The 27,605-nt window shown below is 38.9% G+C and overlaps 1 protein-coding gene across 9 annotated transcripts in view; it reads right to left on the bottom strand.

Moving 5' to 3' along the window:
- Positions 1 to 27,605, bottom strand: part of DPYD (dihydropyrimidine dehydrogenase) — a 490,220-nt gene that overhangs the window by 247,194 nt on the left and 215,421 nt on the right. Inside the window, exon 10 of one of the 9 annotated variants that reach the window (XM_067538408.1) lies at positions 19,022 to 24,973. The exons of the other annotated variants lie outside the window; for them this stretch is intronic. Coding sequence (XP_067394509.1) covers positions 24,930 to 24,973 — 44 coding nt within the window. The 3' untranslated portion in view covers positions 19,022 to 24,929. Of the gene's footprint in view, positions 1 to 19,021; positions 24,974 to 27,605 lie in introns of those variants that run through there. 9 annotated transcript variants of the gene reach the window in all.

Raw genomic sequence — 27,605 nt, 5'->3', positions numbered from 1 at the left:
AAGAATGTTAAATGTAATTACATTATGGTCACTATTGCCAAGTTGTCCAGCTGTTCTCATCTCTTGGACCAGACACTGTGTGACACTTAGGACTAAATAAAGAATTGCCCTCCCCATGTGGGTTCCAGGACTAGCTGCTCCAAGAAGCAGTCATTAATGCTGTCTAGAAATTTGATCTCTGCATCCCGTCTTGAGGTGACATGTTCCCAGTCAATATGAAGGTAATTGAAATTCCCCATTACTATTGGGTTTTCAGTTTTTGGAGCCTCTCTAATCTCCCTGAGCATTTCACAATCTCCAGCACCATCCTGGTCAGGTGGTCGGTAGCATATTACTACTGCTATACTCTTATTTTTCAAGCATGGAATCTCTATCCATAAAGAAATCTAAGAAATCCTAAAGAGAAATTAGGCCTATTACTGAATTAGGAGTAAGATTACAACAATGATTTGTATATGGCTGAACTACTCAACTACTTTTTAAAATCAGCTTTTAACAAGAAAAATGAAGAGGATAAGCATGTAGAATCAGAAAGTAATTAATACAAAGACCCAGGTCCTGCACTGTAACTAAGGAGTCCTCACTGAAGCTTTGTGGGATGGGAGGGCGCAAAGCTAACTTTAACTTCATCTTTGTACTCCTTCAGTTCTGTGGTTGTCTGAACAATAGGCTGATCCCCTGGCTTATGCGGGAGATACTGGTTGTCTATGAGATACCAGCGACACCTCCTGTGTCAACAACAAAGTCGAGAGAATCCTATTGGGTGAATCCTTTTCTGGTTAAGTTAAACTGGCTTCAGGGAAGCTTCTTGCCAATGAAGCTGCACAAAGATGCCCCATCATATTGGACAATCAAAGCCTAATGTTGCCATATCTCATGGTTTTATTGTGAATCATAATATCTTGTGTTTTTCTTAGAGCTAGAGATCCTGGATTCAAATGATTACTTGACAATTTTAGCTTTCATTAAAAAAAAAAGTAATCACTTGTAATAAGTTTCTTGAAACATGACCTGAATGAACTCAAATTCTCAGAAACTAGAAGAAAAATAAAAAGACTCATGATCTTTTTTTAAGGCATGATTCCTGGTTTTTGAACACTTGTGGCTGGAAATACTGCATGTCTATAGCTGGATGTTGAGAAAATCAGATAAGGAATGACTTGTGCAAACTCAGTGTATATACACATTAGAACCCCTGAACATTGTACTTCCCCTGGAAGTAAGGACATTCGCTAATGGACAATGAATAACGGACAGGCTGAAGTGCTGTCAGTTAACTGGTGTATATTTATTAAGAGTATGCAAAATATGAATATGAAAAGGATCAAAAAATTGTACAGATTGTGACTGTTCCTTTCTCCCTTGCCATTCATATGTTGTTTTATCATTCTAAGATGGATACTACAAGAAGCAGCCCTACAGCACTGTGCTTTCCTCTCTCTAACACTTAATGCTTAAGCCTCTGCTCAAAAGGCTGAGCAGAGAGTTGAGAGAGAGAGAGAGAGAGTTGAGTCACTGTGTCTACTGGGTTTTACACCACCAGAGGCCATGTTCCAGCCTCAATCCGTGTGCAAAATTCTCATTGACATTAGCATGAGTTCCAGTTAGTGAATTAAAGTATATAGCCTTAATCTATCTCCCCCACCTTCAAAAATAAAAACAATATTCCCCCAAACCAAAAGAACTCTCATTCCTTTTTACCAGTGCAGTCTCTCTCTGACTGAGCTTGATTCTACTCCTATTAAAGTTAGTGACATAATTCCCACTGATCTTAAGAGGAGCAGAATCAGGCCAAAAGTCTAATGCTAATGGGCCAGATTCATTGCTGGTCTAACACCACTGAAACCAATGGAGCTGGATCAAGGATGAATTTGGTCCAAGAGTTTTTATGCTGACTACTGTGATAACAAAAAAGAATACTAGGTATCTACTGATTAGCATCTATTTACTGTTATTTGTATGGGATGCATTTTCATTTCACAGCCAGATCCAGGAAAAACAAAATTTATAATATTTAGATTTGAAGATTTCCCCTTATGTGCACACATGACAACATACGGCTGGCACGGTTACAAGCCTTTTCCTTTGCTTTCACAATGGCTGTACTGGATTTTAATATACAAACTTTCTAATTGGTGTTTGCCATTGTAAAGATTGCAGCTATTTTTATTAAACAAGAAAGAGATCAAGTGCCATCAAGTACTTCGCACAGCCAGTAGCCACCCATGAGAGAGACAAAATATGGAGAGAGAAAGAGAGAGATACAAGAACCAATACCCATCCTGCAGAGATAGCCTTCAGTAATAAACTGCCACCCAACAGAAACACACTTCAGAGAAAGATCAAATATTGATAAATAGCCAGTAGCCACCCAGAGACACAATTTGGAGAAAAACAGTTACATGGGAGAAATACAGTTTAGAGCAAAACAGTCACACAAGACTGTTTTTGGGGGGAAAAAAAGAGTCATCAATGATAGATACAATTTAGGATAAAGTAACTATCCAGGAGAGAGAGGGTGTGGAGACCCTATCCACCCAGAGGAAATACCCTTTGAAGATACATTAAAGCGATCCTTTATAAAGAGACTGACAGAACGTGCTCAAATACAGACGCACAGTAGCCAGCAACCACCCAAAAATATACACTTTGGAATGACATAAACGACAGAGGCTCTAGTCAGCATATTCTCTCCTCTCAAAATCCACCTAACAAGACATCAAAGAGATCTCTTTCAGTATTTGGTGTTCCCTGAAACAATCATTCATCTCCTAATTTCCTGCCCATAACATATACCAAATCATAACAATAGCTTAGACATTTCCCTTCAGTGCACTGAGGAACATTCCTTCTACAGGAGCTTCTAGAGGCAACCACAGTTGCCAGTGGTAACAGTTGGGTGGGGATAGGGGATTAGGAGTCATAAAAGCACTGTTCAGTGTCCGGTATCTTCAATATTATTTTATTTTAATTTCCTTTGTATTGTCACTTAAATTATTAACAAAGATGTTTCAGTTAAATTTTCCTCTGTTTTTCATTGTTGTGCTTTGGACAGCAACAGTTATTTCACTATTTACTTTATTGTCAAGAACCCTTTTTTAATTAAAAAGAATTAGGAAATTAATGGGAGGAGGGAAAGGTTTGTGGGAGGAATGCAATTGTTTGCATATCCATCTTTTTCTTCTTTAAAGGCTGGCCCTTACTTGGAGAATGTAGTTTTGGAACTACTGGAATGGAAAAGAGAAGTGGCTTTCCAGCACTGTGGATGACACCCTGTGCCAGAGCAATGTTTTCGCTAACAGTGACTCTTCTACATAATGCTGAGTGGAGGGGTTTGGTGAGCTACTAAACTGGACCAAACATATTTGCCCTGCCCTTAAATGTGAAGAACCAGCTGGAATTTCTGCTATACCAAAAATTTGCTGAATTATTCTTACAGGACTGGATGGCAATTTGAGAAGACACATGACAGACACCAAGGACTGGGAAGGTAAAACATTTGAAAGGTCACAGTGCGAATGGACCACTCTGACTTTCCTTGGACTAACAAATAGTTCCCTTTCCCTTCTTGGAAGTAGGTGGGCCTGCACACCAACCACCCCACCCCTCTTCCACATAGCTCCCTTTCATAAGGGGAAGGAAAAGATAGAGGCTGGGAGAGGGGTGGTGTTGGGTTTATGTACAACCATAAATGTCATTAAACTGTTCTTTCCCTACCCTGGCCCTTTAAAAATCTATTTCCCTCCCTCCTTCTCTCCCTTTTGCCTCTATTTTGTGTGGCCCAGGGACTGCCACAGTCAGTGCAGGCCGAGAAATGCACAGATACAAGGGCACAGTGACTGATTGTTAATCTCTGTTATAGCTTTTGCTAAATGCTTTACAGTGGTTCATGGGATTTCAATCAAATCATCGATTAGCAGCTGTACCTTGCTCAGGGACCAAGTCAAGGTGGAACATGGGTGTGGTGGGTTGACAGGCCCAGCTTCGGGCCAAGTATTACTAGAGCCAGAGGGGATATTTCCAGGGACTATGGGGTGTATTGTAATTTACCAACTTCAGATTCCAGTTCCTGCCACGGCTTGCGGGCCTCCTCAAATTACTTTTTGGAGGGGGGATGGGAAGGTCTTCCTCAACTGGGTCTGCCGGGTAGAGGTACTGAATACTGAGCAACATACTCCTCTTCCTCCAGCTCTCTCCTGGCTTCCTCCGAGGTCTCCATGGTGTTGCCTTCCTGCACCTCATCTGTGTCCTGTCATATGATGAGGCTGGAGGGGTCAAGGAGGGGGTTGTGTCTGAATTCAGACTCAGTACTCATGGCCATGGAGAGCACCCAGTTCATGTCGTCGAAGCAAGTGCATGCGCTAGATCCCCTCCTGGAGTAACTGTCTGAGTCTTTCACTCTCTGGCCTGATGTGATCCATGTGCTCCCAGCGCTGGGATGGAGTCTGGTGAATGACTGTCTCCTCCAGCCTCCGTGAAATCTCCTGGTATAGGAGACTGTTCCTGCTGGTATGGGCAAGGTTGTGGAGAACAGGTTACTCTGAAAACACATTGATCAGCACCCAGATGTGCTCCAGAGCCCAGGCAGCAGCTTTTGAAGCACGCTCCATGTTTGCCGTTGCTGATCAATACAGTTCATGGGAGAACTGAAAGTGCTCAGCCCTGGTTGCTGGGAATGGGAGATCAGGAAACTTTGGGTAACGGTTAGGCAGCCAAGGGATCAATGCATTGTGGGACTGATGCTGGAAGACTATTGACACCCGTGACCTGATACGTGCCCCTTGCCACCATCCACACTGCACTGGATACAGGATAATGCCACAGCAGAGGTATGTAGCCACACCCCTCGCACATGCTAGCTTTCACACACTAGGCTGTCCTTCTGGAACTTTTTTCAGGGATTCAGATGTGGACAGTAGGGGGACTATGGCACAACAACGCACATGTAACCATAACATGTAAGTGTAGATGAACCCTCATCCAGGTCTTTAAAAAAAAATGCTGCTGCTACTGCCCAGGCCTGGGAGGAAAACTAAAAGGGAGTGGAGGTTGGGGAGAAGAGGTACAGTATACATCTCTCTCCCACTCTGATTTAATTCACTCTCACCTTCTGAGCCTGCACTCATTGTTTGGGTTACTTAAATCTGGTATTTTTGGAGGTGTTTGGTACATTTACAGGTGTCAATGAACTTCTCAATCAGTTTTAATAAGTGACATACAAAATAAGCCTTATTCCAGGCTAAGGGTCAAATATAAACCAAAACTTGAGCTAGAGTTAAAGTTGTAAATATGTATCAATAACCTAAGGGGAGATTTTTTTTTTTTTTTTTTTTTGGTTAATCAAAACATGGAGAAATTAGAAAATTTAGGTTATATTTTAAAAAAACATAAACCACTGGTAAGTAAGTAAATGTAGAGTTAAGAAGCCTCAGACAAGACGAACTCTGCTCTTGCATTTCTGCTTCCTCACTTCAGACAGAGTTATTGCTGTCACAAGGTAGGGATACAGAGCTATTATTATATACGAGCCCCAAACTAATGGCTATTTTTTATTAAAAAGTTGAATCAATTCTTTAAGTACAAAATGGAACTCAGCTATGGAGCAGCACCTTAATAATTCTAGATATGGCTGGTAATACTGCCTGTTAGTGGGGTTGCCCAAAACTTCCTATTATAAGTTCCTGTTTTCAGTTGCTTATAAGTGCCAAATGTTGACAATTTGGGCTGAAATTTTCCATGCTAGGTTTTTGCCTCAGAATGAATTATATTTGGAACATTTCAGGCAAAATTTAGTCTTTTCTGAGAATGAGGCTAGGGAAAAAATACATTGATTTGCCCACGCTAAAAATTCTGTGAACATTTACTTTGAAACATGTTAGCACCCCCATTCTCTGGAGCAGGACTTGAACTCTGACAGGATGTGGCCTTTGTGTCAGGATAATCAACCCAGATTTGGCCACATTATAAAGCCTCTGAAAAATTGCAACTTCTATATAGTCATCTTGGATTTTAGCAGTTAAATCTCCAAAGATTCCATCCTCACCATCACTGTTCTGCCCTTCTTACAATGATTTATTAGGCTAGATGAATAAAGGACATACTGGGCATCTAATGGGGAGCATCCATTTCCCTAATTTTTCTGCTGAAAAGAGCCTTTTTTAATTAATCAAAGATACCTATGTTTCTACTCTGCCCTTAACTTTTCATACATTGAGTGCTCACATTGGCCTCTCATACTTCCATATCAAATATTTCAGATATACACCTCTGGTTGATAAAGTTCTCAGTTTGCCTGGAAATTAACAGACACAGGTACTACTGTATGATCACAAAAGCATAACGGCAAAGGTGAATGACAGAGAAGAATATATATATTTAAACCTCTGTTCCCATAAGCATCCTTTATTATTCTTGAACGCTCAACTCCTCTTCAACATGTCTGGGTTGTGGTCAGGGGAAAAGGAGATAAAAAATCTATGCACAAAATCTGTTTTATTCTATTTCACTGTGCAAATTGTATTACAAGTTTTAAGTACATTAAAGTATTTCCTTGAAAGATAACATTAAAACAGTAGCTTTTCATAACTGTCAAACTTACAGTTTTCCATGAACATAAGATCCATATCTGTATTCAGTATCATGTGCTCAACCTATTTGTTTACATCAGCTTGTGATAAATAGGATTAAGAACTAATAATTTTGCTGTCAATCCATCAACGTTAAACAATGATTTAGGTCTGAACTGTACTAAAATGCATTATGCTACTGCTTACTCCAACTATAGAACACTGCTGATTATACTAATGCACTATTAAAATTCATGCTAACACAACCACTAGAATAATATTAAACAGAAAGTCAATGGTATCTAAAGAGTTACTCACTACATTTTTAAAGGCTTAATCCTGAGATATGCAACTCTCAATAAAAGTTGCGGGTTCTCTGCATCTCTCAAGGTCAGGCCATTAGAGATTAGTGCATTAGTAAATACTTTTCAGGCTTATATTTTTAGAGGAACTTTCGCTTTTCTGCTGGAGAACGCTTTTTTATAGTGGCAGCTTTGTTACTTCCTGTTGTGCAGTTCAATAGAGTACGTTTTTAGGTGGCTGATTTTTTTTTTTTTTGTTTGTTATGTATGTTGATGGAGATAAGTGTTTTAATTACTTTTTTAATGTCTATGCTTTTGTATTTTTCTCCTCTCCCCCTTTTATTTCCTGCTGTTGAGATTACTGCCTCATCTCCACAGCAGGTGGCTCTTTCAAATTTGTTTTCTTTGTGAGCCTGGTAGATTTATTTTGTAATATAACTGCTTCTTTTTACTGTTTTTTATTAATGATTTCTTTACTCCGGGATAGGGTATGCTTGCACAGTCCAAAAGACTAATTCCTTAATGATAGCTGGGCGCTTTGCTAATAAAAAATAAATAGAAAAGTGGGGGGAGGGGAGCGAAATCACTACAAGGCACCTGGGTTACAGAGGGACTACTTAGATAGAGTTGTGGTGGGGCATTCCCTATCCTCCCCACTTCTCTGCTTCATTCCAGATGGGAGAGCAGTGCACGGGGAGGCCGAGCAGAGTCCCTCATGCCAGGTGGAGCTGAACGCCTCACAGTGTGCTGGGGGCTGGGACCCGTCCTCGTAACCTGTCTCCATGGGCTCTCCATGTTAATGCCCAAGTGCTGAACTGTAGCATGTGGGCATTGGCAACACTGAAGCTTGTTGTGTGGCAGCTGCTGCCTGAGCCCAACAAACCTTGGGGGGAGGTGCTTTCCTAAATCAGTGCCTTTCTCAGTGCATGGTCATGAAGGATTGGCATAGACAAAATATAACTGTGAGGATGACTATATCAGACAACTAGGCAGGATGGGAGTTCTCTGTACCTTGGTCAGTTTCATCAGAAAGGCTGACAAAGTACAGACCTAGAACTTTAAACATTTTGTGTAAATGGAAATTAATACTGGAAGTTGTTACAGGTTTCCCTGAAGAATCAAGACTGTTTCTCCATCAATAGCTGCCTGTTTGTCCTGTGTTGGTAATTTTATTGTAGTAAATCTATATGAAACGTTATTAAAATATAGGAGATAATCACAACAAATGTTCCTGAAATAGACTAATTTTTACATTTTATCTTCAAAAATCCAAGAGCACCCAGGTCTAAGTGGCCCCTGCTGAAAGTTGCTCCCTCCACCCCTGTTGATATCTGAAACAGCGCCACTGTTGGGTTAGTATTTTCTTATGCTCAAGTCAGAATGCATGTATTGTAGAGTATGTGAAGCAAGATGTTATACGTTTATTCATGAGAACTAGTGTAGAATTAGTGTTAAAGCGAACTCTAAGTTGTAAGTTAAATAGTGATATTTAGATTGAGGGCTCTTTCTTTCAAAGTCTGCATAAGTACTAATCTAATTTTTAAGGTTTATAGGACTCATGCAAAAACTATTATTAAACTTGAACCAGAAACTTGAATCTGGACCCCTTTGAATTTCATTTCAGTGGCAACAGATCTGAATTCCCCAAGCCAAATATGTCCCTACAATTTTGTTTCTGGACTGGATCAAAATTCCAGCAGAGCTTCTAGTTCGGTTCTAGTTCAGATGTGGCCAACATTTCACAGGAGCAGACTCATCAGAAACTAGAGGTGGGTGAAGCAGACAACATGTGTTATGTTTGTGTTACAGTTTGAAGTTAAAGCAAATCAGGGCTCAGGTTCAGGTTTAGATTCAACACCACTGAATTCTCATGAGCTGCCATGGAAAATTAGGACACAATGTTGGAAATCTTCTAAGAAAATCTTGATCTCACAAGAATTCCTCTGTTATGGACTGAAATGTCACAAAGACAGCTCATAACATTTCAGCACCATCAAACCGAAAACTAACCCCCCAGTCTTAATTTGCCTTCAAATATATCCTTGCATAAATCTCATCAAGATACAAATCTAACATGGCCTCCACAGCCCACCTCTAGTTTTGGTCTTTTTTTTTTTTTTTTTTTGTGGGGGGGGGGGGGGAAGAGGGGGGTATTAACTCCACTAATGTCAACATATTGGACCTGGGCCGGCAGTTGGAACTTTGCCTGAATAACACAGTGTGAATTAAGGAAACTTTAGGAAACCTTAAAAAATAACATTGGAAGGCAAGAGGATCGGGCAAGATTTTCAAAAGTGATTCTGTGATTTTGAATACTTTCATTTTTGGGTGTCCAGTTGGACACTTTAAAGGGCCCTGATTTTCAGGAAGTGTTGATCACATGTCCTCTAAAAATCAGGCCCCTTTAAGATGTCTTAAACTTGACCTCCCAAAAAACTGAAGCATTCAATCACTAGACATTTTGAAAATATTGTTCTTCAGTCTGAAGAAGGGATCTCCGGCCTGAAATAGTCACAGACATAGTCTCCCTACAATACATGGATCTTCTCAAGTGAAATGCTGATGTTTAATGTTACATGTGTTTGAAGTAAGGGTCAAGTCAAGGATGCTAGTAAGTTAAAGAGTAGGCTCTGAAAAAGGGCTTGCTGGAACAGAAAGAGTTCTATGAAGTAAGCCTCATTCACACTTAATGATGAATGCAAGACTCTGCCTACCTTCCCTCTGGGTTCTATTCTGCCTAGTATTGTTTATGGCAGGACTAAAAGAGCTGAAATAGTTTGCTGAATCTAAGACTTCTACAAATTATAATGCAGAGTAATTGAAGAAATATCTGCTCTAAAAAAATAAAGTGGAAGATTACTGCAAACTTTTCTTATGTTATCTTGGCAAAGTTTGTTATAATAGCTACAAATCGGAAAAGGTCACAAGGGAAAATGAGTTTAGCGATCTCAGCTTGGGGTCCTGATGTAAGCATGTGCATTTCCACTGAATTTCACCCCAATTATTCTAGGGTTTAATTTTATTTTTAGTCCCTTTTGGATAGTTGGTCATTTCACACAATCTGGCACAAGCTGTCACCATGGAGGAGCTTGTAGGCATAGCATAGGTCTCCAGTTAAAGATCTGAGACACCAAAGCTGTTGTGTTTCTTTCTCTCACCCCAATAAATACACCAAAGGAAAGATATGGTACGCTTCCTGTTGTTCAGTAAATGGTACATAGGTGAGGTAGGCGCAGGCAAAATAAAATCAATCCCTTGGGGACTGTCTTTCAGCAGCCTAGAGACAAACCCAAGACCATGCACCAAATGCTCTGGAGGGAATCACATCCATGCCCCTTTGGCAGGAAGATTTGATGTGGCATGGCAAATCTGAACATGTATGGGGTGAAATTAAAGTATATAAAATACGGGTGGGGATGGGGATTCAGGAGTAGCATTCCCTTCAAAAGCAGGGGGATGGAAATCAGGAAGAGCAAACACTAGAAAAAAAATCCAACTTCTTTTTATTGCAGGCTAATCTGCTTCAAAACAGCATACCAATGCACCATTTCTAATTTATAGGGATTCACTGTGGCACATGAAAGTGATCTAAATGAATGGGAATCTGCATAGGGAACAATCCAGCAAGGAGATAAAATAATACCCGTTATGTGAAGTGTTGGTATGACAAAATTTGAATAAAATCTTTAAAAGCTGAATCAATATAATTCACATACAGTAAATGTACTGGGAGGTGAGTAAAATCAATGCAAGCCTCTGGAAAATACATTCACACAGAAAAAAGTTTTAGAAAAAAAGTCACGTGTATTCAGTTGGTAACAGAAAGAAAAGCTATTAACATCAATGTTCTTCACTCTGCTGAGAAGCAAAGATTGAAAGTCAATAGTGGCAACTCTGTATTAGTGACATTTATTATGAATGGTCGTATTTTGGAATAATATTATGGGTCAGGTCCTCCGCTGGTGTAAATCGACAAAGCTTCCCTGAAGTAAATGGAACGACACCAATTTATACCAGGTCTGAAGGTCTGACCCTATACATGTAATACAGTATTGATAGACCACTTGATTAATATTTAAAGCATACCAAGTGTAACATTTATTGATATTCATAATGTTCTTTAATTCTATATTTCTTTTCTTAAAGTAACTGGAGTAGAATAACTGAGAATGGCAAAAAATGCCTAAATTTTGTAATATTCATTTTCGCTCCACTTGGATTATGATTTGTTATTCTGTGTGAGTTACACAGTGTCATAAAACACTACGTACATAGGGCAACATATAACCAATGAGCCAAATTATCTATGACTTTGCACCTTATATAGTCAATCACATTTGTGTAAAGTGTTTGTAAAATGCTAACAACCTGATGAGAGAATCAGGCCCACTAAATATTAATTGTGGATAGCATGATCTCTTACACCACTCCCAGTTTATACCTACTTTGACATGTTTGAATAGGCATTCATCTCACTGAAACCTGGGGCATGTTCTGGACCTAATTTCTCAAATGGGACAGTGGTATCCAACTTTATTTTGACCTTGAGCTATAAAAGTGCAATATTTTTAAGTGCTACTGCATATCACTAGAATCTTATATCTGGAATTTAAATACAGGAAGCAAATAGTTTTTTTCTAGTTCTTTGGAAACTTAGTAAAACATATAATACTGGTGTTTACCTTAAATCTTGAGAATATTAATATAGCAGTTTTGTCCACATGAAAGATTAAAAAGCATACTCTAAAGACTGGTAGGTAATAATTATTCACATATTGTTCCCCCTATGCTGTATTTCCAAATTTATGTAAACCATCTCTACATATACTAAAAATGGTGCCTTGTAAAAAGATTTCTAAGCACTATTAATTTGTCTACAGCTCAGATTTAGGACTAGTGCATTCTGATGAAAGGGTAATAATTAAAGTCTCCCCCACCTCTTCTTCTACAGCACATCATTTGACCTATGATAAAACAACCTCTCAAGTTTTCATTCATCATTTTTACCTGAAGGGCTTTTCCAGCTCACACAAAAATATATCTCCTTTTGTCAGGTTTAAACTATACCTATCCCAACTGCTATGAGGGCTCATAGCTCTCATCCCTCAAAAATTGCCAAATAGCATCAAGCAACATAACCTCCCCAGCCTCCGATGACCTGTGCAATCAATAATATTTGTAACCTGTATGAGCAGTTAAGTAGAAGAGAAGCCATGCACTGTCCTCGTTAACCACATTGAGCTGTAATACTACAGCCTGCTCCCTTGTGTCTCTTATGATCAATTTTAATCTTTGGACCAAGAATAAAAGAATGCAGACCCCTGTTTCTAAATTCATCTCAAAAGGATGTTATAGATTGTATGTCTGCAGAGAGAACGAAAGATTTAATTCAACCAGCAGTTCAAGGAAAGAATATATTTAAACTATCATTCCTCCTCATTACCCTCAGTGCTGGTTGGGTCTTCATTTGACAGTACTAAACACAGAAAAATACACATGCAATGGGTTAAAAAAAGCTCTCTGTTAAAATACTATCAGGTAACAGTTATTCATGAGAGTGGCCGTTGATGCCGCTACAGGTATGTTTGTGTCAGTATTTCTATTATACAGTCACTTTGTTTACAAGTTTATGAATTGACTGCTAGTATTCATTCCAGGTGGAAAATAAACAAACAAATCCCACAAATTATAAAAGTTAATCTGTCATTTTTAAATTAAACAATTATTATGAAAAAATATATATCTGGTTGTTGGCACTCATAACACAAAAATGGTTTTGTTTAAAAGAAAATAAGTTTGTCAACCAAATAGTCCAAAACATGGATAACGGTGTCTGAATGCAAGACATAAGACAAGTCGCTACGGAAAATTACTGTTACACTGAAGGCACTGTCTGGATCTGTCAAGGAAATAGGTTATACATTACCAGTGTTATAACTATATATTTATAGGATGTGCAATAATGGCTCCTTAACAGTTACAAACTTTGGATCATCTATCAAAACATTACATGAGAATTTACTTTGTTGTTCAACTTTTTAAAATAACATTACAAGGACTCTTTCAACATGTTTAGTTCCTAACATCTTCTATCAATTAAGACAAATTGCATACAGAATCTTTATATATGGCAGGGGAATAATAAGCTTCATTAGCACAGGCTTTATTTTCCCACATTGTCACATACTATGTATCAGTATGGGCAACACTGTCACAAAAATGACATTCTTGTAACAATCTAGTGGGAACCAGTGGGGCCCCAGTTCAAGAAACCATCCTTATTCAGAAAAAGCACCCTTAGTATGTTTGTGCGCTTTTTTCGATTTGGGGCCTGAGGTATGACATACTACACAGAGAGACAGAAGCTGTCAAACAAAGAACAGATATAGAATAGATATTGCACATGCATCAATGTACTTTCATATATAGGACATAATGGTGCAATATCACACCTTGCGGCTAATCCTCTTCTGGCTGAAGTCAATGACAAAAACTCCAGTTATGGAGTTTTTCTTAAGTCTTTCCCTTCTTCCACAGTTGGAAGGTGAATGCTAGATCTTATTCCCTGTCTGAACACTACTGTGCCTTTTGTTTATGGCAATATATTGTGTATAATGTAGAAAATGTTATTTTCCCTTAAAGAACAAATGTTCTAGGATCATTTGTTGATTACAATATTTTGTATTATTCCTCTGGTGCTTCATACATGGTTGGCCTCAGACAGGGTTCTAGAACAAGGCACTCCAAACCAAATGAACACCCAACATGGGCATAACTACTGGCTGAACACTAACCAGGTGGAAGACAATGCAGATTCCTCAGCCAAATATTCAGCACTCATAATTCAGGGGAACATTGACATTTAAAACTAGTAACCTGCAGGTATGAAGAAATCTGCTGGGAGATCCACAGACAGATCTCCTTAAGAGTTCATTCTTTTTGTAGGCTCCAGGTATGTCTACACTGGCGGAGCTGCATCGGGCTCCATGGATCAATGCAGTGGGATTGATTGAGCAGGCAGTGGAGACCTGCACAATCGATCCTGGGAAGTGCCCTCCGGCTGACGCAGTAAATCCACCCTCCTGAAATGAGTAACGCTGTGTCAACCGAAGGGCATTTCCTGTCGATGCAGCGCAGTGGAGACACTGAAGTAAGGGAATGTTAGTAAGACAATGGGAGATACGCAAGTTACAGTACGTAGCTTGCATATCTTTTGTTGACATCATCGGCAGTGTAGACCAGGCCTGAGTCAAATACTCAGAGTATTTATGCTTCCCTTGATGCACATGTGTAACCCACGTTAATGTTAATGGAAGTTACATGCAACCATCAAGGGGAGAATAGACTTAATAGAATTAATGCATATTTTTGTATTCGGTATTGTACAGCAATAAGATTCATTCTCTGTGAGTTTCTCATAACAAAAACAAGAAGCATCTAAATCAATAAATAGAAAATCAAGTTACAAGGTCCCAACAGGTCCTTTTAACAAGGATTTCTCTCTGAAATGTTCATGCTTGTCTATTGCTGATGCTTTTAATCCTTTCACACCAGTGGGTCTAACGTACTTGCCATTAGCACTAATGTAAAATGAATGAACATTTTACACCAGGATATCCATTCCCCCCAAAGTAAGCTTTAGGAATGTAAATTATTTTCCCCAGGTGGCAGAAAAACTACACAAGTTATTCATTTAAAAATTATTAGCATATAAAATCATTATTATCTCTGCAGTTAATGTACAGTTCTCTGACAACCTTTTCGACCATTACAATTAAGAAAGGCAGCATCCTTAATGAAGATACAAAACATATTGTTTATTAAATAGCAAATTATATCTTTAATTAACTTTAAATGTTATATCTGATGAAAAATTTCATAAATCTCAAGACAAATAATGTCAGATATAGAGTATACATTTTGTTCCTCTATGGATCCTAAACAGCATTTTTAATTTGCTTATAAGTTTCCATTGTTTGTAAAGGTACTCCTCAAATTACTTTCCAGTACCCAAGCACAAAGCTTGTAGCATAAATTAAAAGCAGCTTTTAGTTTCTCTTTTTTCTTTTCTTTTCTTTCTTTTTAAAACAAAAAACAAATTTAGCTTTCATGAAATGCAAGTAATTGGTAGTTCTAGTAAATGCAACCTTTTTATTAATCCACAGGGGGTAAGAATTCAGTTTTCCATTGGTGGCTAAAAATCAGTTTTATTAGAATGAAGACGACATTTTGGATTAACTGTAATCTTTTATATCCTGGTCTTTTTCTTCAGCAAAGGTATAAAATTGCTCAGAATTATCAAGGGTTTTTATGATACAGTTTAATGTCTATTAAAACGTATTGAGCTAAACTTAAACATTCTGTGATAGATAAACAAGATGGACTGGAAACAAAAATCTCTGTGTCCTGATACAATGCTCTTTGATCATAGAGATTGCTCAATATTGGGGCCCAATCCTTTGAAGTGCTGAAAGTGCTTAAAGCACAATAAACTTAATGAAATGGTAACATGCTCAGCAATTCACAGGATCAGGTCCTGCATGAAAGAATACATGCTCAGGGTCAAATCCAGTTGCTACTGAAGCAAATGGTAAAACTCCCATGGATTTCAGTCGGAGAAGGATTTAGCCATAAGAGTTTTATTTATACATTATTATTATTATTTGTATTACCACAGCACTTAGGAACCCCCACCATGGACCAAGACTGACCACATTGTGTCAGGCATTATGCAAACACTAATACAGAGAAGGATTGGGATATCATACAGGAAGATATGAATGACATTGTAAACTGGAGTAATAGAAATAGGATGAAATTTAATAGTTGAATTGCAAGGTCATGCAGTTAGGGACTAATAACAAGAATTTCTTCTACAAGCTGGGGATGCATCAGTTGGAAGTGACGGAGGAGGAGAAGGACCTGGGCGTATTGGTTGAACACAGGATGACTATGAGTCGCCACTGGTGAGTCTTGCCCACATGCTCAGGGTTTAACTGATTGCCATATTTGGGATCGGGAAGGAATTCTCCCCAGGGCAGATTGAGGGTTCTGAAGGTTTTTTGCCTTCCTCTGTAGCATGGGGCAAGGCTCACTTGCTGGTGGATTCTCTGTACCCTAAAGTCTTAAAACCATGATTTGAGGACTTTAATAACTCATGAATAACTCATGGTCATGAAAAAAGCTAACGTAGTCCTATGATGCATCAGACGAGGTATTTAGGGATAAGGTGATGTTAGTACCGTTATACAAGGTGCTGGTGAGACCTCATCTGGAATACTGTGTGCAGTTCTGGTCCCCCATGTTTAAGAAAGATTAATTCAATCTGGAACAGGTGCAGAGAAGGGCTACTAGGATGATCTGTGGAATGGAAAACCTGCCTTATGAGAGGAGACTCAAAGAGCTTGGCTTGTTTAGCCTAACCAAAAGGTTGAGAGGAGATATGATTGCTCTCTATAAATACATCAGCGGGATAAATACCAGGGAGGGAGAGGAATTATTTAAGTCCAGCGCTAATGTGGACACAAGAACTAATGGATACAAACTGGCCATCAGGAAGTTTAGACTTGAAATTAGACGAAGGTTTCTAACCATCAGAGGAGTGAAGTTCTGGAATAGTCTTCCAAATGGAGCAGTGGGGACAAAAAACATAGGTGGCTTCAAATCTGAGCTTGATAAATTTATGGAGGGGTTAGTATGATGGGACAACCTAGTTTGGCAATTGACTGATCTTTGACTACTGGTGGTAGATATATCAATGGCCTGTGAAGGGATATTAGATGGGGTGGGTTCTGAGTTACTACAGAGAATTCTTTCTTGGGTATCTGGATGGTGAGTCTTGCCCACATGCTCAGGGTTTAACTGATTGCTATATTTGGGATCGGGAAGGAATTTTCCCCAGGGCAGAATGCCAAAGGCTCTGGGTTTTTTTTTGCCTTCCTCTATAGCATGGGGCAGGGTTCACTTGCTGGTGGATTCTCTGTACCTTAAAGTCTTTAAACCATGATTTGAGGACTTTAATAACTCAGTCATAGGTTAGAGGTTTATTACAGGAGTGGGTGGGTGAGGTTCTGTGCCCTGCAATGTGCAGGAGATTAGACTATATGATCCTATAGGTTCCTTCTGACCTTAGATTCTATGGGTCTATGAGCTGATTTTGTCCTATATGTTGGTATGGCAGCAAACCAAGTAGGAGGCTTCACTTTGTATGTAGAGTTTTGAGGCAGATTTTATAGTAAATAGCTATGCTTTTCAGTGTTCAAGCTAAAACAGCACACGGTCATTAGTCTTCTCCTACAGATCATGTCTCTCAATGCCACTGGTTGTTAACATTTAGGATTTTTCAGAGGAACAGTACTTTTGATTTTTTTTTACTTGCGGAATCCCTGTCACCGATCAGTGGGCAACAAAAGAGCCATCTCAATTAGTGACATTTTAGAACCATAAATGTCTGAAACTGAATCAACAAAGTGTTCATAAGCAAATAAATGTTTGATTTAAACATGAGGGGACTGCAGTTCTCATTCAGACAACACATCTGGCCTGAGGACACTACAAGCACAAAATGAGAGTTTGTGCACAATTATTTCACATGAGATGCAGGAGGCATTTAGCTATAAAGATTATTAATTTACTGGCACTTAATGTGTGCTACATAAGCACTTTACAGACAAACAGAAGGACAGTGTTGCTTGAGGGGCTTACCATCTAGGCACATGTATATTCAAAGGGGTTGAGCATGAGACGAAGGATGAAAGATGATTATCCCAGATATGCATAAAGAGAGAAAAAGATACAAGGAATGTAGTTTAATTAGGCTGCAACTTCATTGGTTTACCACATCTGGGACCTACACAATGGCAGCTGCCCACTCCCAGTCCACTGCTGGGATCCCACTGCCCTCCCCTGGTAGGAAGATTAATGAGCTGAGGCAAGGGGGTTGTCTCTTCACTGTACTGACATTAGGAGCTCTAATTCTGTTCCTCAGCTTCTTAAGAGGATGCCTTCCACTAAGTCTACTTCCAATTTTAGTTTGTCTGGGATGCAGACCCCCTATGGTTCAAGTACCTTCACTATACACCTGCCACCAGGAGATGCCAGCAATTAGCTTGGCTGCCTCCCCAACTTTATTTAGATAGGGCTTTGTGATTTACATATCTGCATTGGGGTGGAGGGAAGATCTGACATCCTGACTCTCAATGTCCAAATAAAAAAAAACACATCTAAGGGCTGGCAAGGTGAGTCATGGTACTACAAGAGTTGGGGTGCGGGGAGGCTGGAATTTGGCCCAATCAAAGAACAACAGACATGTGGGGACTGCTGGTGCCAAGCCACTATTTCCTCACTGGGAAAGGAATTACCGCAGAATAGGAAATCTCAGTTCATGGCAATACCAAAGAACATGTATTGCTGAGGTTCCTTTGAAGAAGTAGGATCTCATTTGTTCAGGAGTGGATTTGTGGCATCCACAGCACGGTTTGGAAAAGGAGCCTAACAAGTTATGCCTTACAATGAAGGCATCCAAATGCATAAAGGGTATGGAGATCTCTGTCAGGAAGTATATTTCAGTGGTATATATGTGCTAAACTCTTCTTGTTTATCCTCTCCTTCAGGACATAGGAGCTGGTGACGATGTGCAACAAGTGTAACAAGGCAACCTGACCCTATAAGGCCAGGAAGCCTTGGGCCAGCCAGACCTGGTTAATTAGCTGCCTCCCACTTTGAGGTGGTGGAACTGATCGGCTCAGGAATTAGCCTGATGAAAGGGCCTCATAAAAAGAACAGAGAAGACTCAGTGAGAGAACTAGAGGGAACAGGTTGGGCTCCTTTGGAAAGCTCTGAGGGTAGAGTCTGCAGAAAGAGGAAACACCAGTGAGTGGCAGACTGCAAAAGGGACTCCAGGGAAAGCACCCTGGAAGTCTGCGCTCTGTAACAGAGCAGGGAAAGGCATAAATGTAGTCCATAACTGGCTGAGAACTGAGCCCAGAAGGTGGGCTGAAGGGTAGCCCAAAAGGGACAAAAGAATTATGTGTCTGGACATTTGTTTGGATTTTTGTTACCGCAAAAGGGGTTTAATTTGTTTAGTGACTTTGCCTTGTTTAGCCCTGATCAAGACCACCTCTCTAACAGCCTTACTAAACCTTGATACCAAGGTTCTGCTAATCCAGTATCCTCCTGCAAAGTGTGCTGCTCAATAAACAACTCAAATTAGCCTGTGATGTCAATGTACCCACGACACCAAGAACTGTAGTGTCAAATTCTGAGAAGGCTTTCCCATGTCCTCAAGTGGAGTTCAGTGAAGTCCTTCACACTTTCAATACATGCTGGAATGTTCAAGGTGCTTGGAGCACTGCATTAAGACAAAACTGCTCAAGAAGCAAGGTTCCAGAGGTCTAGCCATGCCTAAAAGTGCTCCTTGCTGGTTTCCAGGAGCAACTCTCAAATTCTGCCCACCTCATACTCTGAGTGACTGGAAGAACAGGCAGTTACCAACATGGACCACTTCAGCTTTCAGGCCTAACTCTCATTCAATCCTCCCTTTAAAAAAAAACCAACCTATTGCACTGCTTCAGATGTGGTCCAAAACTCAATAAATCCTCCATCTCTTAATAATAAATTTGCTCTGCCATGACTGAGAAGACAGTCAATTGCCAAGTGCAAGAGTACCGCTCGGGGTGTGAAAATGAAGATGGTCATGCAAATTAATCTTCTTGGATGTCTCAGCCCTCCTAGCCAACTCCCACAAGCCTACCAGTTTACAAACAGTGAGGCTCTTCTGTTGCCTCCTCACAGCTTTTCTATCTGATGTTTCAGGCATGAGAAGGGGACTCTGGTTTATATATCCTCCTCCAGATGTACAACTGCCAATGGCTTAGCTGAGCACCATCGGCCAGCACGCCAGCTGTATAAGGGAGGTGAAAAGCTATTAAAAAGAAACATCAAGAGGACTGAAAGAAAATAAAGAACAGACTTTATTTCAGGTTGGTTTGTTTGAAAGATGTTTTACAACCTTTGGACCAAATTTCTCATGTTATATTAAAAAGGAAAGCAATGTTTTGAAATGGCACAGAAGGAGAATCTCAGAACTTGTAAAATTCAGAAGGGAGGTAATAAGAATACTATAACATATTTTATAGGTAACATAATTGCCAATATTTTGGATAATAAAAACCCTTGAAATTAAGATCTGAATTAGACAAATATAGTCACAGGGCTGTGCTTCAAAAATCTCACTCATGCTTGATTTTCATCTAAAAGTGAAGTCAAGAGTGAATAACCATAAGCCTATGTAACTCTTCTCCAGTTAGAATAACTAATATAAGGGAGTGAAATGAAAAGAGCTGGCAATGCATTTCCCCCCCAGCACATCAAGCAGGTTTTCATAAGGAAGCAGTGGTCATCAATCACTACCTCATTACCAACCTGTCATCTGGGCTTAGGCTAAATGTATTCTGGCTTGCTGCCATACTAAATGTTCAATGAAACATCCTTAAGGCTCTCTACAAGTTCAGCTGAAGTCGCACATGCTATACATCAAAGAGGAACATTAGTGTTATCATAGCTTTATAAATAGTGCCATTCTGGCAATGTACTCCTGTGTTCTAGTGCTATCTACCATTCCCAATATTATACTGGTTAAGTAAACAATCTTGCTGTCTTGTGTTAAGTTTATTTAGTGATAAATGCATGTATAGATAATTAGTCATACTGTTATAGATATACTTCCATCACTGCTGAAGAACAAACGTGAGCAAAAGTAGCATAGTATTTTAAAGCACGACATCATAAAGTTATTCCTGAAATGTTTGTTCATAATGCATGCATATTATAATTTATTACCCAGAATTTATGTTTTTGCTTTGCCAGAAAATCCTGATGATAGTAATGTAACCCCAAATATCAGTCTTTCAAAAATCATATTAATTTAAATATTGGCCTATTGTACAATTGTGGGAATGTAACAGTAGCTGAGACTGTGTCAGCATTTCTGATACAAGGTGAAAAGACTGCAATTACTTGCTCTTGGGCATAGTCCTTACTTTTGTAAGTAATTCCACTGACTTCATTGAGAATACTCACATAAGTGAGGTCACTGAAGTGCATATATGCTTGCAGAATAAAGTCCTACATCTATTTTATTGTCAGATTTTAAAATGTCAGTAAAAATATGTCCTGAGAATAAATCAGTTTGGCCATTGTAAAAATATTCTAATGTGAAAAAGCAGTTCAGGAAGCTTGTTGCACTCTTATAATTTAAAACAACCACAACTTTGATTTAAAATATTCAACTTGGCATGTCATTAGGTCATAACGTTGTATAATTAAAATGTGAAAAGTGGCTCCAACATGTGTTCAGTCACAATTTTTCCAAATTATTTTAAATATACAGCAGACAGACTGAGATGAGTGCTGATCAGTAGGCTCAGCTTGTTCTGCTAAAGACACACCCCTGACAGCAGCTCACTTCCTTAGCCTGTGGGGATGAATACAGCACCAGCTGAAGTCTCCCATGATGGGGGAGTAGGGGAGTGGGGGAAGGAAGAAATTTGATCCTGTCAGACTCCTCCCGATTTCTGTGGAAGAAGAAGGAAAACACACACACCAGAGAAGATCTCCCTGTCTCATGGGGAGGGAGAGAAAAGAATCTTCACAATCTTTGCAAGGATCACAGGATAAGAATCTGATGGCATCAGGATTGTCTCATTCTATGGAAATGATGAGGAAAGGGATTCCTGCCAGGGCATGCCTTTCACATTCCCATAATGAGTTTTGCTGCTGGCTGGTTGAGTCTCACACCTAGAACAAGGTCTGGGTGAAAAAAGGAAATAAAGAAGCATAACTGTAGACTCAATTTGGCCTTTTAACTTTGAATTACCTGTCTTCTGCTAGCCTGCACCACTAACTTCAGACTCCACAATGCCTTTAGGGCACAGTCTACATGGGGGTGGGGAGGCAGTGTATATCTCCAGCAAGAGATCCATGAACCGCTGATCTCAAAGCGGCCACAAGCCCTTGGAGGTCTGCTACCCCACTTTTAAGGAATGTACAGTGCCCACTTTCCTTTGCACCCAGTCAGCACTTCTGGTACTGTGTGACGGCGGCCTCCTCCCTCGTTCTGGAAAAACTAGTACCAGTGATGATACTAACGTCACATAAACTTTGCAGTCAGGGGAACAGAAGGACCACATTGTGCTTATGAGTGCAAGGATGAGACACACTCTTTGTTCCCTCCTATTTCTGCATGCATACAGGGATGGGCACAATCTTGTTCTTAATGATGTTATAATAATACAGAGTTTAAACTCTGTGTAGCTTTAATTTAGATTCTTTATAGTGATCTTAGATGTGATGGCATTGCACAGATTTTTTTTCAAAAAGGTACTAAAACACAGGTGTGCTAAACAATGAATGCCATGTTTGCAAGTCCCATCAGAGACTCACAAAACCAAGATCTTCTTTTCACAGGGCCACAGGACTCAACATTTATATGCCTAACTGTCCCAACCTGATCCTATCTTAGGTACTTGTTACAAAAAGTTAACAAGCCTGAGTTCAGTGGGAAGGTGTAGTCATTAAGAACAATAAAAATAGACATTTAAGGCCCCATCAATTGAATAAAATAGGTCTAGAATTTTTTTTTCTTAAGTGTTTGAAATTGAAACATTTTTGAATTTATGGTAGCATTTATTAAGACCCCAAAATTATTTACTATAAAAGTGTTTTTATGCTTCATTTATTTCATCTACTAAGTGCAACAAGGTGGTTTGTTATTTTTGGTTGTTTTTTTGGTTAAAGAAAAACAAAATTGTTACCTCAACAGTGAGTACTATGTGCAAGCAGGTTGTGATGAACTGTGTCTATCACAGAGATAAAACCAGAGATTACTTTGACTCACAAAAGCCCCATTTAAAATAAATATAACATTCTCTTCTCCCTTTAGGCTCTAAACCTGCCACATGAGCTGACCCTAAATTCCATGGAGCCCCACTGACTTTAATGGGGCTCCTTGCAGACAAAGGGCCCTCCCACGTGCTTCTCTTCTTCTCCTGCACATTGACTCCCAGACTGCAGGTAGAGTATTTGGACTCTGGAGGTCTAGCAAGATCCAAAGCCATTGACCCCTTCCTGCAGAACCATGCCTTCACACCCTTTATATTTAAACCAAAGACCTGTTAGCACATTATTAGACCTGTTAGCTGATGCAGAATCACAAAAGGAAAGAGGTGGACTTGGAGGTATAGAAACCCCAGTCAGTTAGGCCTTTAAAGGTTAAATCTGGAAGCCAGTGCAGATCCTGAATTCAAGAAACACTAAGCACTTTAAATACATGACTTAATTGAATCCAATACCACATTATGAGATAGGCAAAGTATTATTATATTAGTGTTACATACAACTGAGACAGAGAGGTTAAGTGACTTGCCTGAAGTCACAAAGTGAGTAAGTGACAGAGTTAGCAATAAAATCCAAGATTCTCCTAAGCATAAATAATTATAAAAGGAGAGAATAAAATCTATGTAAAAGTTAAGTATTATAATCATTTCTTTCTTTCTTCAGACTGAACTACAATTTTCCTAGCTCTGAGCCTTAACCCCTACATGAGATCGTTTCTGACATAGCAACTGTGGCTATCTTAAGCCTGATATGGCCCCACCTCTGTTCTTCTAATTTGGGAGCAGACCCTCAGACCAACAACTTCTTCTGGGCCACTTTGGCACCATAACAATTCTTGACACTCCACAGTTACTGCTATGTTAAAATCATCCCAGGATACTTAAGGAACTAGCTAAAACAATTTTGGAATGGTTAGCAATTATTTTTGCAAACTCCTGGAGGACAGGTAAGAAAAGCAAACAATACCTATCTTCAAAAAGGGGGAAAAACATAGGACTTGGAGAACAATAGACCAGTCAGTCTAACTTCAATAACCAGAAAGATATTGGAACAAATTATTAAATAATCAATTTGTAAGCAACTAGAGGATAATAGAGATATAAGCAATAGCCAATATGGATTTTTCAAGAACAAATCATGCTAAAACAACTTTCCTTCTTTGACAGGTTTACTAGCCTACTGGATAAAGGAAAGCAGAAGAAGTGATATACGTTGATTTTAGTAATGCTTTTGATAGTCCTATGTGACATTTTCATAAGCAAACTAAGGAAATGTGATCTTGATAAAATTCTTATAAGGTGAGTGCAAAACTGGTTGAAAGACTATACTCCAATAGTAGTTATTACTGATTCGCTGTCAGACTGGGAGGATGCATACAGTTGGGTTCCACAAGGGACTGGTACTTTTAAATATTTTCATTAATGATTTGGATGATGGAGTGGGAGAGTATGCTCATAAAATTTGCAGATGACACCAAACTGGAAGAGTTTGCAAGTAAGACAGAATTATATATCAAAACAACCTTGACAAATTAGAGAATTAGTCTGAAATCAACAAAAACAAGAGCAAAGTTCTACACTTAGGGAGCAAAAAATTAAATACAGAACAACAAATGGGGAATAACTGGCTAGGCAGTAGTAGAGCTGAAAAGAATCTGAGGTTATAGTGAGATCACAATTTAAAAATGAATCAACAGTGTAATACAGCTGTGAAAAAGGCTAATGCCATTTTGGGGTGTATTAATAGGAGCACTGCATGTAAGACACTGGACGTAATTGTCTTGCTCTGCTCAGCAAGGTATTAGCTGGAGTACTGTGTCCAATTCTGGGCACCATACTTTAGGAAAGAGGCGCATAAACTGGAGAGAGTCCAGAGGACAGCAACAAAAATGATAAAAGATAAGAAAACCTGACCTGTCAGGAAATGTCCAGTTTTTTTGACATGTTTAGTTTTGAGTAAAGAAGACTGAGGGGGGAATATGATAACAGTCTTCAAACATACAGTATTTTTTCCAATTTCTAATTACTTGTTTTCTTAAAATAAATTGAGAATAAGCAACTACATTAGTGAAACAGTAGGAGTTAAATTACACAAAAGTCAGGACAACTGGAGTTAAGGTTCCTTTAATCTCTTCTTTTGTACGCATGCACTGCTTTAGGGAACTTCATTAGTTGATCTCCCAACTTATCCACAGTAAAGCCCTGTAAACATCTAAAGAAAAAGGTGCCACATAAATATAAATCAGTATAAAATTAAACTTATAGCTATTAGTATAATCTTCCTGGTGGAGCAGGTATATCACTTGCATTATATCATAATGTATTATTTGTCAGGAAATAAGGTAGTGTACACACATCACAATAATGGGCCTGATTCTCACTTCTTACTCACGTCAATTTAATACCACCATAAATCTATTGGCTTGAGTGAACCTCTGATTTATATGAGTTTTAGAGGAGACTCAGGCCCCATCTGTCATATATCATATGGCAGGCACAGTGTGCTGTAAGATAGGATTCCACAGCAACCTTTACTCTAAATCTGAATTTTCCTGATTTCAACCTTAACATTGCATCAGTGCAGTTTCTCCCTTTTGATATATTCTAAAAAGACAATACTTCTGTCCATATGTGTAATTTCAATAGTTGTATATAACGCAAAATATGAACATTTAAGAGAAGTTACACCACATTAAGTTTAACCCTCATTTCTGTCTTGGATGATAGATGCAAGAATTCCAACTGAGTTGATTTTATGAACCAGTTAAATGATTTGTATTCAGAACAACATTAAAAATCCCCATGACAAAGTGTACTTGAGCAAAAATATTCTGCTTGTGACACATCCTTTACAAGTAATGTGTTTTCATTTTTCACATGTTGCATCTCATTTATTTTATTCAGGCACACATAGTTAAATCCGCAAGATATGGCAAGCTTCCAATACCTGTGAAATAATAAATCATTTCTTACAGATGTTTTCACCCGCTGCAAGGCTGATGCTCATTAATCAAACATTATCAGTTTCTATAAGTGCCCGGTGCTAAACAGGAAAGGCACTTCATTTTGAGTTTTGACTTTTATTCACTGGTTAGTCCCTGACCCTTACTACTACTAGATGCTTGTTAGAAATATGGAAACCCCTACTGTGCAGGAGATTTTACTACAAGGAATTCTAAAGTGTGTTATAGAATTTTTCTCCTGGATTTAAAAGGAACAAAATCAGACTAGTCTTCTAAAATGCAATAAGATTCATTTCAAATCTTTCTTCTCCGTCATGTAAGTAATATATAAACATGTAAGCAAAAATATATTCTGTCACATTTGAAATGCTGTAGTAATTCTATATTAGACACTATGGAAGATCTCTCTTTTTCCATTTTAAATTATTAAAACTTCATTTCTGAAAAGAGTAACCTATACCCTTATGAACATAATCCTTTCAGAACACAAAGAACATGGAACAATGGAAGCAAGAAGATATCAGATTTATTATCATCATCGTTTGCAAGCAGTTAGAAATGTATAGATTATTGTTCCCTTAAAATCCCATTTAGCTTGAATTTCCTGTTAATTTGTTATTTTGACCTTAGCACATAATTTTGCAAATTTTGGGCTAAAAGTTAAGTATGGGTGGGCAGCATAAAGTGGACGAGGTGAAGGATGGAGGATCATACAACAGCAGGAAATAGGTTGAATCCCTTAATAATAATAATACCACCACTTAGCTTTTCTACAGTGCTTTATCAATAGATGGTAAGTATTACTATTCCCATTTTACAGATGGGGAAACTGAGGCAAAGAGAAGTGAAATGACTTGCTCAAAGTCACACAGCAGGCCAGTGGCAGCAATCAGGCTAGAACCCAGGTCTCTCAAGTGCCAGGCTACTGCTTTGTCCACTAGGAGATTTTTTTTTTAAAAACAAGTGAAGAATTTTTTTAAACTAAGTAATCTGATTTCTGAACTACAAAGCAACACACTTCTTTCTTTAATTCTTTTTTTAAATAAGAGTTTGGTTTGCATATTCCCTAGTTTTTGTAATGAGCACCAAAAGTTTTAAATGAGGCTGGTATTTATGTTCCACAGGAGGAGACTTCTGTTCCTACAGATCTTATGAGGCCAATCAAATAGGGCTTCATTCCTGCAGACTGTAGAAAGTATCCAGAAGTGGTTGGGATAGGGGCAGTTTCTACTTCTCAGTAGGATAAAGGACAAAGTCAATGCCTGGAGAGACTTTTATTTACATTGAAGACTAAGAGTCCAATTCTTCACTGGATCTGGGCAGACTCCTGCAGCACGTGGAGTTACCTATTAGGTAAATTTTCAGAACACCATGGCTGAAACCTTGGATCTAACTGGATTCCATGACTTCAGTGGAGCCATGATTTCATCTGATAAATATTATACAAAACGTTTTAAAGTTAGACATCCCAGAAAAAATCTACTTCCAGAAAAATCATCCCAAATTCCATATGCCAAATCTCCTTGTTTTTTTTTTTTGGGTTTTTTTTTTTTTTTTTTAAAGAGGTAGAGGCTTTTAAAAATCAGATTTATTATGTGAAGCCAGCTTCATCCTCAACTAAAGAACGACCCCTACTTTAATACAATGCATCCAAACAGGTGCTTTTCTGAACACCTCTTAATGCATACATTAAATCCTACATTTGACTGTCTCATAGTCCCTGGCACAGAAAGGTTGCCAGTTAAGGTTCCAGTCTTCCATACATATGCAAAACTCCCACTGCCATCAATAGGTGAGAACTCATGGCCTAGGGGGAATAAGGTTAAGGCGGCTTTCAGATACCTTTGTGCCCTCATGATTTTTAGCTGCGCCAGGAGTTGG

Source organism: Emydura macquarii, unplaced genomic scaffold (assembly GCF_026122565.2).
Source record: "Emydura macquarii macquarii isolate MOO-44397 ecotype Brisbane River unplaced genomic scaffold, CSIRO-AGI_Emac_v2 contig_480, whole genome shotgun sequence".
NCBI lineage: Eukaryota > Metazoa > Chordata > Testudines > Chelidae > Emydura > Emydura macquarii.
Note: the sequence above shows the minus strand (reverse complement) of the source record. Positions and strands in the feature narration are given on the sequence as shown.